The 14631-nt window shown below is 41.1% G+C and overlaps 1 protein-coding gene across 5 annotated transcripts in view; it reads right to left on the bottom strand.

Moving 5' to 3' along the window:
* The window catches only part of Pcnx1 (pecanex 1), a 149830-nt gene that overhangs the window by 31121 nt on the left and 104078 nt on the right, over positions 1–14631 (bottom strand). For all 5 annotated transcript variants that reach the window (XM_005343300.1, XM_013345956.2, XM_026779907.1 and 2 more), the window contains 7 exons: positions 12499–12531; positions 10298–10469; positions 9657–9767; positions 7354–7445; positions 4996–5105; positions 4391–4496; positions 1628–1720 (listed from right to left, as the gene is read on the bottom strand). In XM_005343300.1, coding sequence (XP_005343357.1) covers positions 1628–1720; positions 4391–4496; positions 4996–5105; positions 7354–7445; positions 9657–9767; positions 10298–10469; positions 12499–12531 — 717 coding nt within the window. The remainder of the gene's footprint in view (positions 1–1627; positions 1721–4390; positions 4497–4995; positions 5106–7353; positions 7446–9656; positions 9768–10297; positions 10470–12498; positions 12532–14631) is intronic.

Genomic DNA, 14631 nt, shown 5'->3' with positions numbered 1-14631 from the left:
AAAAAAAAAAAAAAAAAAGAAAAAAAAGAGCCAACACTAAACAGAACACACAGCCCAGTGGTCTGTATCAGGTAAGATCTACAGAAATAAGCCCGTGCCCAGAGGACAGGGAACCAAGGAAGGGGCTGTGCCTGCCCTGCTCATGGCTCCCATGAACCCAGGGAAAGTGCAGAGGAGATGCTTGAGATCTGCAGACAGCCCTTCAAGTATACATGGGAATGGGAACCCCCACACACAAGGAAGCTATGAGGAATCCTAGGAGGGCATCAAGCAAGAAAGCATACTATCACGTGGTTGGAAAAGTGCCACCCTCACAAGCCTAGGAAATGTTAAGGAACACACGCACCAAGCAGAGGCCTAAAGGCTGCCTACCCTTAGTGATGGGAAATACATGGTCTAGCAAAAGCTGGCCCCATCCCACCTCAGAAACTGCTTTAACAAAAGCAAGCCCCTAGGGGATCGAATGCTAACAAGTACTTAACGGTATCTAGGGACAATGTTCAAGTACTTTTGGAAACACAAAATTTAACACCCAACAAGGTAAAATTTACACTGTTGGCATCCACTCAGAAATTCCCATATGGCTCTCTGAATGCATTTGAGACCTGCTCCAGAGAGAATGTGGTGGGACCAATGTCTGGTACTGTAAGCCTGGTAGCAACTCACGTCTGGGGACGTGGCAGGCTCGTGCAGGGATCTGATGGTTAACTACACTGAAACAGGAGCAAACTGCCTTCTAAATGCACGTGTTTATACCTATACACAAAAGCAGCTCCCAGCCTTAGCTAGGGAAACCTATCCTTACGACGAACAGTGTGAGCACAGACTCTGCCCCAAACAAGCCAGAGAGGTGGGCCCAACTCTACACCGGTAACTTCAGTTCCCATCTACAGCTCAGGGAACACTGTGGGAGGAGAGTGGGAGGAAGAGCTGGAAATAGGAAGGTGCAGAGACATGATCCATCAGACCTGAGAGAACTGCACACGGCTCACCTCAGACTACTGCAGTAAGGAAATGAACACTGCACACAAGTCACCTCAGATGACTGCACACGGCTCACCTCAGACTACTGCAGTAACAGGAAAAGCTCCTAAGCCACTCACAAAGATTTACAGCCCAGGGAGAACACAATAAAATACGTAAACAAAAACTCATATATTCCCAGAGGCACCCGCTGTGTATACCGGCACTGGGTTCACAGAAGTCAGGCCCTCCTAACAGTCAGCTAGGGATGGGGGAGGACTCATGGGTCCCTACCCTGCTGAACTGTGGCACCCAACAGACGCCAGAACAGAGGGGGCACAGGATTCAGTTGTGTACCCTTGATAAGCCCACCAGGTTCTCCTAATTAGTTCCAAACTTAGGTTCTGGTTCGATTACACAGGACACTAAACAAAATCAATACTGAGAAGGGAAAAGAGATTTGGGGGAGGGCTGGGAGAGAGGTGGGGTGTGTGACAAGAATGCACAGTATATGTATATAAAAATATGAGGGAACAAAACTTACTACTAAAATCATTCACCCAAAACAAAACGAAAAAACTGAAGGACTCAAAGACTTCAGTGCCACAGCGTCAATACAGCAGTTGGGTCACTTTCTATCAACTCCAACAAGAGGATTCCTTACCTGTAGTGCTGTGAACACCGTGCTGACATGGATAGCAAAATACAGCACGCCAATAACAACACACACCACCAGGTCGGACTGCAGACGCTCACTCTGTGGGGCAGAGGGCAATCATGAAACAATTACACACGTCTTTGTTTTTAAGATAGGGTCTCATGCAATCCAGGCTGGCTCCAAGTCATTAGCAGCTGAGCATGACCCTGAATACCCGAGCCTCCTGACTCCACCTCCCAAGCATTTCTAGGTATTTCTTGTATAAAATAATTATGTAGAATAAATCTTGTTTCCTTCCTCAATGTTCTCGTATTTGGGGTTTCCTCAGAGCTTAGCACTGTACGTCAGAAAACAAAAACACTTGCCTACTTTTTAATGCTGTAAACGGAGAGTCTTTTAGAAGACTGTCCCTCATGGGTCAGTATACTTTGCTTTTCTATTGACAAAAAGAGCTGATCTTCTGGGGCACCAACACTGACTGCATGCGCACTCCCTATCTTCCTTAGGACAGGTTCTTCCAGTGGCTTTCAGGGCTGAGAATCCCTTATTTAAACTTAGGACCAAACGTGGTTTTGATTCTGGCTTCCACTAAGCCTCCAGCACTTGTTGGATTCTGCCACTTGTGGATCCCTGAAGTGAAAAATCTGAAATCAGAAATGTTCTAAAATCCAAGGTGGGTTTTTTTTTTTTTTTCTGAATGATTTGGGAACATGTCAGGTTTTGAAATTTTAGAAGCATGCCCAACTCTGTAGTAATAAACAGGATCCTCTTGCTATCCCTGGCCACCTACTGATCAACAGACATATAGGCTGCATTTGACATTCCACTATGCTTACCATGAACACAGAAACTAAACTCAGAGAATGTGCTTCAATTTCATCTTGAGATAGTTTGTTACTTCTAATTTTCTAGAAAGCTGCGAGTAGTCATATTCACTGAAATAAATGCTATGTCCAATTAATGCCAGGGTAAGTTCAACATTCAGACATAAATCATCTAAAAGGAGGAACTGGGGACATAGTTTTGGTAGTAGAGTATTTTCCTTGCAAGCAAGACTCTGGGTTCAATCTCCAGCACAACAAAAGAAAAAACAATCTAAAATAAAATAGAAAACAGTGTTTTACCCTACATAGAGACAGGAACCTCTAGAATTCACTTTTCAAGGGAACAAAGTGACACTATGGACCACTAAAATGAACTGAGAAGAAATATTCTAATAGGTATATATTAGCAGACTGTTCTTTTCTTTGACCTGGAAACCTCACCTTAAGTTTCCCATGTATTTATGTGTATAGGTGTCTTGCCTGTATGCATGTCTGTCTACAACAAGTGAGCAGTGCTTGCAGAAACCAGGTGCTAGGTCTCCTGGAATGGGAGCGGCAGGCGAATGCAAGCTCCCACCAGGGTGGTGAGAGCTGAACCCAGGTTCTCAGCAGAGCAACAGTGCTCCCAGCTGCTGAGCCACCTCTCCAGCCCCCAAATGCACTTTCTATGGTGCCCTTGAGAAACGAAGCACAAGACAGAGGTTTTTTTTTAAAAAACCAACAGGAACAATCACAAAATCTAACTTATGTTAAACAGTTTAAACAGCAGTCTGCCCTTACCTATAGGCAATAAGTTCCATGACCCTCTCGGACACCTAGAGCTACTAAGGGACTCTACCCTCCAGCTGTACCGATAACCGAGTGTCTACTAAGTAGCTGATGGGTGCTAGCGGTCTGCACAGCAGCACTTGGGGTATGCGTCATGTCTGGGTGGAACTGCGCAACATTTTATCCTGCTACTCAGAGTGGTGTACAATTTAAAACTTACACATTCTTTATTTCTGAACTTTTCTAGCTTCTACTTCTGGCCTGTAGTTGACCACCAGTAAATGAAACCACAGAAAGGGAGCTGAGGATAAAGAGTTACTGCCTCCTGTATTCAACTTTCAGACCCCTGTGCCCCTGGGAAGGATCAACGAAATGACTTAATTTTGCTCTACACGAAACCTTTTGACATATTCTTCCATACTGTGACCATGTGTGAGAACAGAACCTTTCTTATGCAGGCTAACTATATCCTATCCAAAATGTTTAGGACCAGAAGTATGAGAGACTGCTGATGTTTGCAGCTTTGGGGGGTATTTTATATATAACATGACATACTTTGGGGAGATGAGCCACACATAAAAAATAAATAAATCAGATAGATAGATAGATAGATAGATAGATAGATAGATAGATAGATAGATAAATGAAGTTTATTTTTTCCTGTGGGCCTAACAGGCAGAAGGTCACAGTAAATAGTACTGTAAGTGAACCTATGATTAATCACATCAGACCAAATGTGTAGTTTTCCATGGTGTGATCATGTCAACATTCCAACAGTTTGAGATTCTAATCCAGATTCTTCTGGACTTTTGGGAAGGAGGATGCTTAACTAGTATGTTAAAATCCGGACTGAATGGGGCTGGAGAGACGGCTCAGTGGATAAGAGCATTGCCTGCTCTTCCAAAGGTCCTGAGTTCAATTCCCAGCAACCACATGGTGGCTCACAACCATCTGTAATGAGGTCTGGTGCCCTCTTCTGGCCTGCAGGCATACACACAAACAGAATGTTGTATAAATAATAAGTAAATAAATAAATATTTTAAAAAAAATCCAGACTGAATACAATGAGTAATATTTAACAATGCTGTATTTCCTCTAATTACTAAAGACCTTCAAAAGTATTGAGTATTTAACAGTTATTCATCATAAGTACTATCATCTAAAATGAGACACTTACAACAGAATTGCTAAGCTTTTCTGGCAGTGGGTCTTTCACGTCAGATAGAGGGTCTTCTGGGTTTTTCTCTTCAGTTTTTGGAAAAATCTTGGATTGCATCAAAGAGCTTTATTTGAAAAAAGTAAGAGAATATATTCAATAGAAAATATACATGAAGCTTGAAACCTAGCAATTTAAACAGCAAAGGTGTTTGTGATATAAAATCAAATAACCCAAGTACATTCAATCACTGAGACATGAAAATTCTAAAAAGTTCATTTTGGCATATATAAGGATACAATGAAAATACTGCAATTAAAACTTGGGAAGAAAAACATCATAAAACAAACAAAACCTAAAACAAAGCTACACAGAGAAGAAAGCCTGTCTTGAAAAAACAAAAACAAACAAAAAATCAAACAACCACCATGGGACTGGAGAGATGGCTCAACAGTTAAGAGTACATTTTACTCTTGTAGAAGCTACACACACACACACACACACACACACACACACACACACACACACACACACTCTTGATAGGCATTAAGAAAGGTGCTAGCTTTAGGGACTATAGAAATGCCAGCATACTTAAATGTTCAACAATAATGGCTGATCTCACTTACAAGAGTACAGAGGGATCACTGCTCTGTCGGCTGAGATGATAGGACACGGCCACTAACAAACCACAAAAAACAGAAAAAAGCACTGGAATGTGCTGGCCATCCCATGAATCCTGAGGGAAAAAACCGAGGAAGATAAGATGCTTGTAACTTATGACCTAGCATACAATCCTCTTACATCAATATTTAGAAACAGCAAATTTACAGTTTAAAGTGTTTTAGCTATATATTAATAACTGTACCTTATTCCAGATGAATTTAGAATTTTTTTCACTTGATAAAGGGTCTCAGGTAGCTCAGGCTGGCCTCACATTTGCTATATAGTTGTAGATAGCTTTGAACTCCTAACCCTGCCTGCCTCTCAAGCACACCATCCCACATTTGTTACTGTTTTCCAGAGACCTGGGATCTAGATTTCTTTTGTCTTAAAAAAGCTTCATCCATTAATCCATCCATCTGTCCGTCCGTCCAACCAACCATCCATCCATCCATCCATCCATCCATCCATCCATCCATCCATCCATCCATCCATCTATCTCTCAGTATTAAAGTTTTATTCATAATAGGAATAATTTCTCATATCTGTTACTATAATTTCTCACATTCTAAATAGTGGTCATTTTATAGATGATATTGAATTTATTTCCCCCTTTACCCTTAACTGTAAATCAACTCTCAGATCTTTTTAAACAAACAAACAAAACTAGAACACAAACCCTTCATATCCATGTGCTTCACAGCTATAGTCTAGAAAACACAAAACACATTTTCTTATTTCCTTTCAAACTTTAACTTATTTTAGTTTTCTTCCTTAAAAGAAACTCTTTTTGTTAAGTCATTGATAGTCAGGCTGGTACCACATCCAATACAAACCTTTGTTAAGTCTCTGATAGTCTATCAGGTGCGACATCCAGCGGAACCTTTCGGACTCTTAGGCCTCTCTGACTGTTCCTGGTGGGTCTCTATTTTAGCTAACATTTAAAAACTACCATCTCTCAGAGGTCAAACTCACTTTTCTCTCGCCAACCCACAGTTGCAGTCTCCAATGACTCAGTTCTGTTGATGACTGTTCTGTCTACCAAGCATGAACAGAAATCTCTTTCTACATAACTACTACTATGTGCCTCTGGACCTCATAAATAAGAACAAATAAACTGTTCACATTAAAAAATCATTTGTTCTTAAACTCTAGGATTTCTACTATCATCTAGTAGGTGCCACTACATAGCCTCAGCTAAGGCTAGACCATTTCTAGCCCTCTTTTCTTCTTCCATATAGTCCCCCAATACACTGATGGGATCAGGCTTCAGTAAAACACAACCATTCAAGGCTGGACCCTGAAGCTCAGCGTGGTTTTAGCCTTCATTACTCTGGACTCCGCATGCTGTTGACTTGGGATCCACAGCTGACCTACAAGCTCCTCATGAACAGGAAACAACTCTTACAGACAGCGCCACTTCATAAGACACACAGACAGAATGACGCAAAATGGGAGTCACTTCTTTGAACACAGCTCTTTGAACCTTACTATTTTCTCGTTATCTTGCTTTATTAAAAACAAACCTCAAGGGGCTGGAGAGATGGCTTAGCGGTTAACAGCATTGCCTGTTCTTCCAAAGGTCCTGAGTTCAATTCCCAGCAACCATATGATGGCTCACAACCATCTGTAATGAGGTCTGGTGCCCTCTTCTGGCCTTCAGGCATACACGCAGAAAGAATATTGTATACATAATAAATAAATTAAAAAAAAAACACCTCAAAACAGACAAAAAATCCAGAAATATGTGAGGTGTTATAAACTAGTGTTAAAATGGCTCACGGGCTGGACGACAGCTCCATTCAGCAGACCAGCACTGTGCGTCAGCGCTGTTTTACACTGTCACCTGTAGCCCTTGGACTCGTTTCTGTCTTGGGTGCTGTGCTGGGGACTAAGCACCAGGCCTTGAGCATACCTGGCAAACACTCTTCCACTGAGCTACACCCCAACCAAAACATTTTCTTATAAATATTTATATTCATAAGTAAATCAAGGTGAGAGGTAGTAGTTACACACATTTTAAACCAGAAATAGACATTTAATTGCATATTCTGCCAATACCATGTCTGCCTCTCGTGCAAATGAGTCTAGTTCTAAAAAGTCTTTAAATAGTAACCTAGGATTATTGTTTGGAAAAGAATTTTCCTTTAATAACGATTGATTATCAAATTACTTTAAAATTCAAAGTAAGACAGAGTAAGCGTACAGATGAGCATTGGAAGGCAGGGAAATTAGTGTCTCAAGGGCAGGGCAAAAGGGAACCTGCAGTCAGTTTTAGGCACTCACGTGCACACTCACAGAGCACACCACAGTCTGCAGCTTACCTTTAAAGCTCCATAGCACAGCCCATACAGCAAGGCAACGGCCACAATGCTGCAGAGAAAACTGTACAGCGCTGCTAGCAGGCTGGTGGTGGCTAGACAGTGAGGAGGAAGGAAATCAGGATTTTACAAACACCCACAGCAAAAACTCAAATTCACGAAAACTCTATCAAGTAACACGATATTGATCTACTCATGTGACTTTTAAAATACAGCTACTTCATCTTTTTCATTATACTTGACACAAGAAACACTTCTATCTCCAATATTTTGTTGAGATAGGGTCTCACTCTTAGATAGGACTGGCTTGCCACTCCCAGCAATCCTCCTGTCTTACCCTTCTAAGTGCTCAGATTACAGGTTATCAGGTACCATGTCTTGCCTGACATCTTCAATAATATATATTTACCTCAGAATCTCAGAAAAAACATTTGTACCTATAATAGGCTTCAAAATGTGTCTTGGGGGCTGGAGAGTTGGCTCAGTTTTAAGAGCATGCGCTGCACATGCACAATTTGGTTCCGAGCACCCACATCAGACAGCTCAAAAGCACCTGTAACTCCAGTTCCAGGGGGTCTGATGCCTCTGTACGCCACAGGTACCCACACACCACCTAATTAAAAATGTATCTTACTTTACTAAGCTTTATTAGAAAACACAGCTTGCAAAGGCCTGAAATAAACTGGAGGTATTAACCAATGAAAAGAGCTTTCTTTGTAAAAACGACTGGTTTCACTCACAGCAGGAAGTCTGCATTCCCACTGCTCATCAATCACACAAACCTGTGTAAATCAGATTTACTAAAACTGTCAACAACAAGCAAATGACCCCTACTCATTGACTAGGAATAAGAAGTAAAAGTGGACCTGAGTTCAAATCTCCAACCTCCATATAAAAAGCTAGGCATGGCTGCATGTGCCAGCTGACCTGGTCTGAAGTGTGAGCTTCTGGTTCAGGGCAGGAGGTAGAGAGCGAGACACTTAACACCCTCCCCTGGCCTCAGTGTGCACACAGGTGCATGCACCTATTCTCACACACACACCACACTCCATCTTATGCACATCAAATTGAAAACTAAGCCACGCCATCAGCATTTTACCTGAGATGATTTAAGTGCATGTTCAGTGCATGTTTGCAGAAGGCAAATGAGCATCACAAGTGTGAAGTGTGAAGAAGATGAAGTATAAGGCCAATGGCATTCCTTTTGAGTATTTCCTCTGTTTGCATGCTCTTTCCAAGAAATGTTAAATGATGAAGGGCATGCCATCTCAACTACGCCATCTGCCGACAGCGCTGCTGTCGAGCTCTGCGGGTCACTATCTTCCAGATTGGCAGTTGACTTTTTTTTAAATAAAATATGGTCATGGTAAGAAAACTGTTTTTCTAAGTTATTGATTAATGTATACATATTCTACTCTAAAAACAGAGATAATTCTTAAAAAGTTGATTTAGTAAAATGCTTTTAGATTCCGGCCTTGGCTCTGAAAGCAAGTACATGAGCATGCCAAATGCACACCCCAAAACAAAATCCAAGTACAATCAGACTCAACATGCTCAGCACAGACGATGTTTTAAACACCTGATGACTGAGTACAGATCACAGCTAAACCCTCCACAGCAGCCCCTCCTTTTCTGCAGCTTCACTTTCCACAGGTTCTATTACCTGTGAGCATCCATAGGTCAAACACATACCATAGAAAATCCCAGAGAAACAAAGAGAAAGGCTACATCCCATAACTTTTACTTGGTTGTAGCATGTGAGTGCAGGTGCATGCACCCGTGTGCACAAATGCATGCTGAGGCTGGAGGAGGGTGCTGGTGTCATCCTCCGCACTACTGCTTAAAGACAGGGTTTCCCACTGGACAGGAAGCTCATACATTCAGTTAGGCTGGCTGGATAAACAGCATTAATTGTTCTTCATTATTAGTCACTGTTGCTTACTTCACTGTGCCTAATGTATATATTAAACTCTATCACAGGTATGTAGGTACAATACGGGAAAGACAATCCATATAGGTTCTTGCTATCTGCAGTATCTACGGGTATAGCCACAGCATAGCTTGGAATATATCACCTATGGATGGGAGTGAGGGCACGGACTATTGTATAAATTTCTTTTTGCAAGTTATTTTGTTACTTTCTACACATTGATCTTTCTAACAATAGCAGACCTGACTACTTTTTCTTAACTACAACTAATTGCTTTTCTGCTTCAATTATTAAATAAATACCTTTTCGTTGCTAATCTCAATTCTAAAGTGAGAAGTGGAGCAGTATTTTGACATTTCAACTGCGGCTTACTCACCATTCCCACCAAAGATATGGATATCCAATTGTTCACAAAGGTACATTACAAACGTGTTCACCTGAGGCAGGAGACCAATGAAAAATACTATTGGGAAACAGAGTGTAAACACTATGGAAGGAAAGAAAAGTTTATTAAGAAGACTGCATCATTCTCTCGTTCAGTTAAAGCCCACACGCAATGAAGTCAAATTTAACATTTTATACTGTGTGTCTTTAAAAGATAGGATCTAAAATTAATGTCGCTACAGAGCTGCTAGGTTATTAAATTCTTCCACCTATAAAATACACCTTTTAAAATCATCGTAAGAGGCTGGGATACAACTCAATGGCAGTGCACTTGCCTGGTAAGCATGAGGCCCTATATTCAATTCCAGGACAGGGGAAAACTCATGTCAACCATTTTTTATGTAATGTGAACCTAAAATGTATCATCATCATCATTATCTTTACCCTGCTCTCTTAGAGAACTGAATCAGAATCACTATCCTTATTCACCATTAACCTTGCCATTCTTAGAAGCTCTATAACTGATTCTCAGACAGGACTACAGTTTAAGCAAAATAAGCTACTTTATCTATTTGTCAGTAAACTGCTTGCAAACAAATAAACTAATGTTAAGATCAGAGATAAACGACTCACCGATAACCAAATCCCTGGCTGACAGAAGCACCAGTGGATTGGTGAAAGTTATTCCATACAATTTGAACTTGCTTGTAGTTAGGTTTCTACTGCCATAATCCAGGAGCCAAATAAGACCACAACATAAACAGAAGTAAACTGGCCTACTGTAGGCAATGATACGATTATGACCCTGCAAGCAATACATTTTCATTGTCAGTGAAGTTCATTTTGAAAGCCAAAACTAACTCCTGAGGTCATTACTAGCTTATGTTCTAATGGTTTGAACCATATCCATATGAAAGGCAGGTTTCTGATGGTTGCAGGAAAATGTCAAGACAAATACAGAAGGGGGGAATAGAATGAGCCCTGTGATACCATCAGAAATCAGAGCTTCTAGTATGAACTCATTAGCTTTCATAGGCACATAAATAGATTCAGGAGGGCTGATGAGAAGCCAAGGACAATGGCACGGGGTTTTGATCCTACGTAATGTGCTGGCTTTGTGGGAGCCTAGCCAGTTTGGATGTTCACTTTCCTAGATATGGACGGAGGGGGGAGGACCTAGGACTTAACACAGGGCAGGGAACCCTGACTGCTCTTTAGACTGGAGAGGGAGGGGGAGAGGAGTGGGGGGAGGGACAGAAGGGTGGGAGGAGGGGAAGAACAAAAAAATAAAATAAAATAATAAATTAAAAAATTAAAAAAAATAAATAGATTCAGGAGAAGTATACACATAAATATGAATGTACATGTCATTCATGACACATTCTTACAGACAGCCACTGCCACTGGCCTCTACTTGGAAGAAGGATCCTCAATGTACACGACATCTCTGGCCTCCGTGAAAGCCTTGTCCAGCCCAAACATTAACACTGCAGATCTGAGGAAAACTCGAGCTACACCACCAGCAGGAGGGAAATCAGTACCACATGGATACCCTCCCCCTCTAATTAGAAAGAAATATCAAACATAAATTGGAGGACAATCTATTATATAACTGGCCTTGATCTATGAACAATTTCAGTATCATGACTAAGGAACCACTCCAGGTTATAAGAGTTAAGAGAACAGATCAGGAACTCTACTGCCAGCTAAGAGAACAGATCAAACCTGAGAGACACCTATAGACTGGACAAGAGCATCATATTAGGGCTGATGTCCTAACTTTGACAGTCATGTTGAATGAATGTACAAAATGCTCTGAGGAAACACACTGAGGTACTGGAGGTAAAGAGACATCATGTTTGCAAAGGAAGGGAAGAAAGGAAATGGGGAGAGAGAACAGAGTGAGAAGGAAGGGCTGAGCCAAACGTGAGAATTTAACCCAGGAATCTGGGGGACAGGCATCAGTTTTTCTCTACGTCCCTTGACATTGTTCTGCAAGCCAGCACTCATGTCAGAATTCGGCTACATAGCAAAGCATCCAATATCATCACATTTCAAAAGTATTACTATTTCAATATAAGGACAAAATCATTATATTCAGGAAGAAGAGCTCTACTAAACACTATTCTTGGAGCTTATTTTTTAATCTAGTTCATTCATTTTTTTTTTTCAAAAAACAATACAGGATTTCATTCTTTGGCCCACGCTGGCCTGGAAATTATGTAGTTCTGGTCACTGTGAACACCCTGTAACCTTCCTTCTTCAGCTCCCTAAGTTCTGGGATAAAAGGTGTGAGCCACAAATCCCAGCTTTGCACTACTGCACAGAGGACGTCCTTTGGTACTTCTATTACACAAATGGCTTGTTAGATCCAGAACCAGACCAGCAGACACGGGGTAATCAGCAAGGGTTTAATTTCATTACTTAGCACAAAAGTCTTAAATAGCAGTTGAATCCAGTACAGCTTTTGTTCTTGCTCTTAATTGTTCAAAGGTAAGCTTTTCTACCTCAAAATTCTATTTTCAATGCTTATTCACTATTTTCAAATCGCAGTAAATGCAAACAATCAAGCTTATATGGATTACGTCTGCTCAAGTGACACTCTCTTGAGACAGGCTGTCAGAACATGCATTCTTACGCTCATCTCAACCAGGATCCAGAGTCTGTCGGCACAGTGTTATCTCCTTTCATGTTCATAAGTCAACTACACAGTGCAGCCAAACTTAGACGAACAAAAGATACAAATGTAATTCAATCTGGTACACCCAGGAGAAACTACAGGCTGTGGTTGGGGGTCAAGGAGCTGCAACTTACAGTCCCTCCAGGAGACTTACATGTCTGGGAGAGGAAGAATCTGGTTGGACACTCTAGAAATAAAGCAGAAAGACATATTATTTTACTCAATCTCAGGAATTCCACAAGCCAAGTTAAAACAAACTAACAAAAAACCCCAACAGTTTATTCTCATTTTTAAGCTAAGTCACAAAATGCTGGGCTTCATTATGAGACTGTCATTTGTACATATGAGCATGCTTTAGTAGCAGTCATCCATCCCTTCCTCATCTCTCCCCATCTCACCTGCACCCTTTTTCTTCCATGGTACTGTCCTTTCTGCTTTCATGTCTAATACAGCTCTGTGGTCTTCAGTACCTAACTGTGTATGTATCCAATTACATGTGTATATCCAACTCTTTTTATATGTGTAACTATGTATGTGTGCATATACAGATATTTACATCTTTATTCTGCATATGAGAGAAAACCTGTAATATTTGTCTTTCTAAATTTCATTTATTCCACTTAACATGATGATCTCCAGTTACATCCATTTTAATGAAAATGACATTTATTTTATTTTGAGACATGTCTCTTTATACACTCCTGGCTGTCCTGGAACTCACTATGTAAATCAAACTGGCCTCAAACTCAAAGAGATCTGCCTGCCTTCACCATCAATTCATTCCTTATAGATAAGTTAAAATCCTGTGTGTGTGTATATGTATTCATCTTATTTAAACTCTTAAACCACTTTTTATTTTTTCAGATTATACATTTCTCCCTTCCCTTTCCTCCCTCCAACTCCTGCTTTTTCATGTTCATGGCCTTTGAAGTTTTTGTTTCCTGCACATATGGATAAACACATATTTCCTTAACAGATAGAAAGATGACCCTTAAGTTAAAGCCTTCCTTTTTTTTGTTTAAATAGAAAAAGGGGAAATGATGGAGGAGTGTCATCTTTCTATCTGTTGTTTCATTGGTTAAGTAATAAAGAAACTGCTTGGCCTCTGATAGGACAGAAAATTAGGTAGGTGGAGTATGCAGAACAGAATGCTGGGAGAAAGAAGCTGAGTCAGGGAGTCACCATGATTCTCCCACTCCAGACAGACGCAGGTTAAGATCTTCCCTGGTAAGCCACCTCGTGGGCTACACAGATTATTAGAAATGGGTTAGATCAATATGTAAGAGCTAGCCAATAAGAGGCTCGAACTAATGGGCCAGGCAGTGTTTAAAAGAATACAGTTTCCGTGTAATTATTTCAGGTAAAGCTAGCCGGGTGGCAGGACACAGCCCACTGCAGGTCCTTATCACAACACTTAACCTACTCAGTCTGTTTGATCCTTGTAAGTATGTTTTCAGGGCTGACCCTTTGGCACTGGACAACCAATTAAGGGGATCTTTCCCGGGGAAGACTATTTCTCCCACTCCCAGCATGACTTGGTTGCCTATAGTTGTTTTTGTCAAAAGCAACTTTTGCAATGCTCTGAAGTGATTTTAGGCAATGTCTTGCAACCAAGAAATCACAGACATTAATTCCAAACATGAAGCACCAGCTCTAGGAACTGGCTTACCAGGATAAATACAGTGCACACTGCCTCTCATTTTTGCTTATTTTAGCCAATTAATAACTACAACTACCCAGCTGAATGTTTGAGTTGGCATACAGTAGATAGGTCCACCTTTCAGCACAGCTCTTTACTATGTGTAAGCATAGCTACCATATTCTGCAGGCCACTGTTCCACTCAGAAGACACACAGGAACTTGGGTTAGCTAAGTTCTAGTTCCACTCACAGATTGTAAAGTTTACTAAATTGTGATAAATAAATTTATTATCTGCTTTTGCACAGCAAAATAATCAAGGACAATCCTGCTGTATCCTATGAAAATGTCCTAATGTCATCATGTAATTCCTCAATCAGAACTTCTCCCTGATCCTCGTTCATCTCCAGTGGCACACAACACCCTTTCCCAGACGGTCCATCACCACACTGCACCAGGTGAGTGGAGTCTGACATGCGTCCTTCTCTGGATATGAGCCTGGGTAATCTTTGAGTCCTTTCAACCTCAGTGCCTTCTGAAACTCTGATTCCTGCCTTCCCTTTCCTGTGTATGTCATTGCTGCTCTTCTAGCCAGCTAGTTCAACCACCACCACCACCACCACCACCACCACCACCACCACCACCACCA

Source organism: Microtus ochrogaster, chromosome 1 (assembly GCF_000317375.1).
Source record: "Microtus ochrogaster isolate Prairie Vole_2 chromosome 1, MicOch1.0, whole genome shotgun sequence".
NCBI classification, from domain to species: Eukaryota; Metazoa; Chordata; class Mammalia; order Rodentia; family Cricetidae; genus Microtus; species Microtus ochrogaster.
The sequence above is the reverse complement of the archived record's forward strand: the minus strand, read 5'-3'. Positions and strand labels throughout refer to the sequence as shown.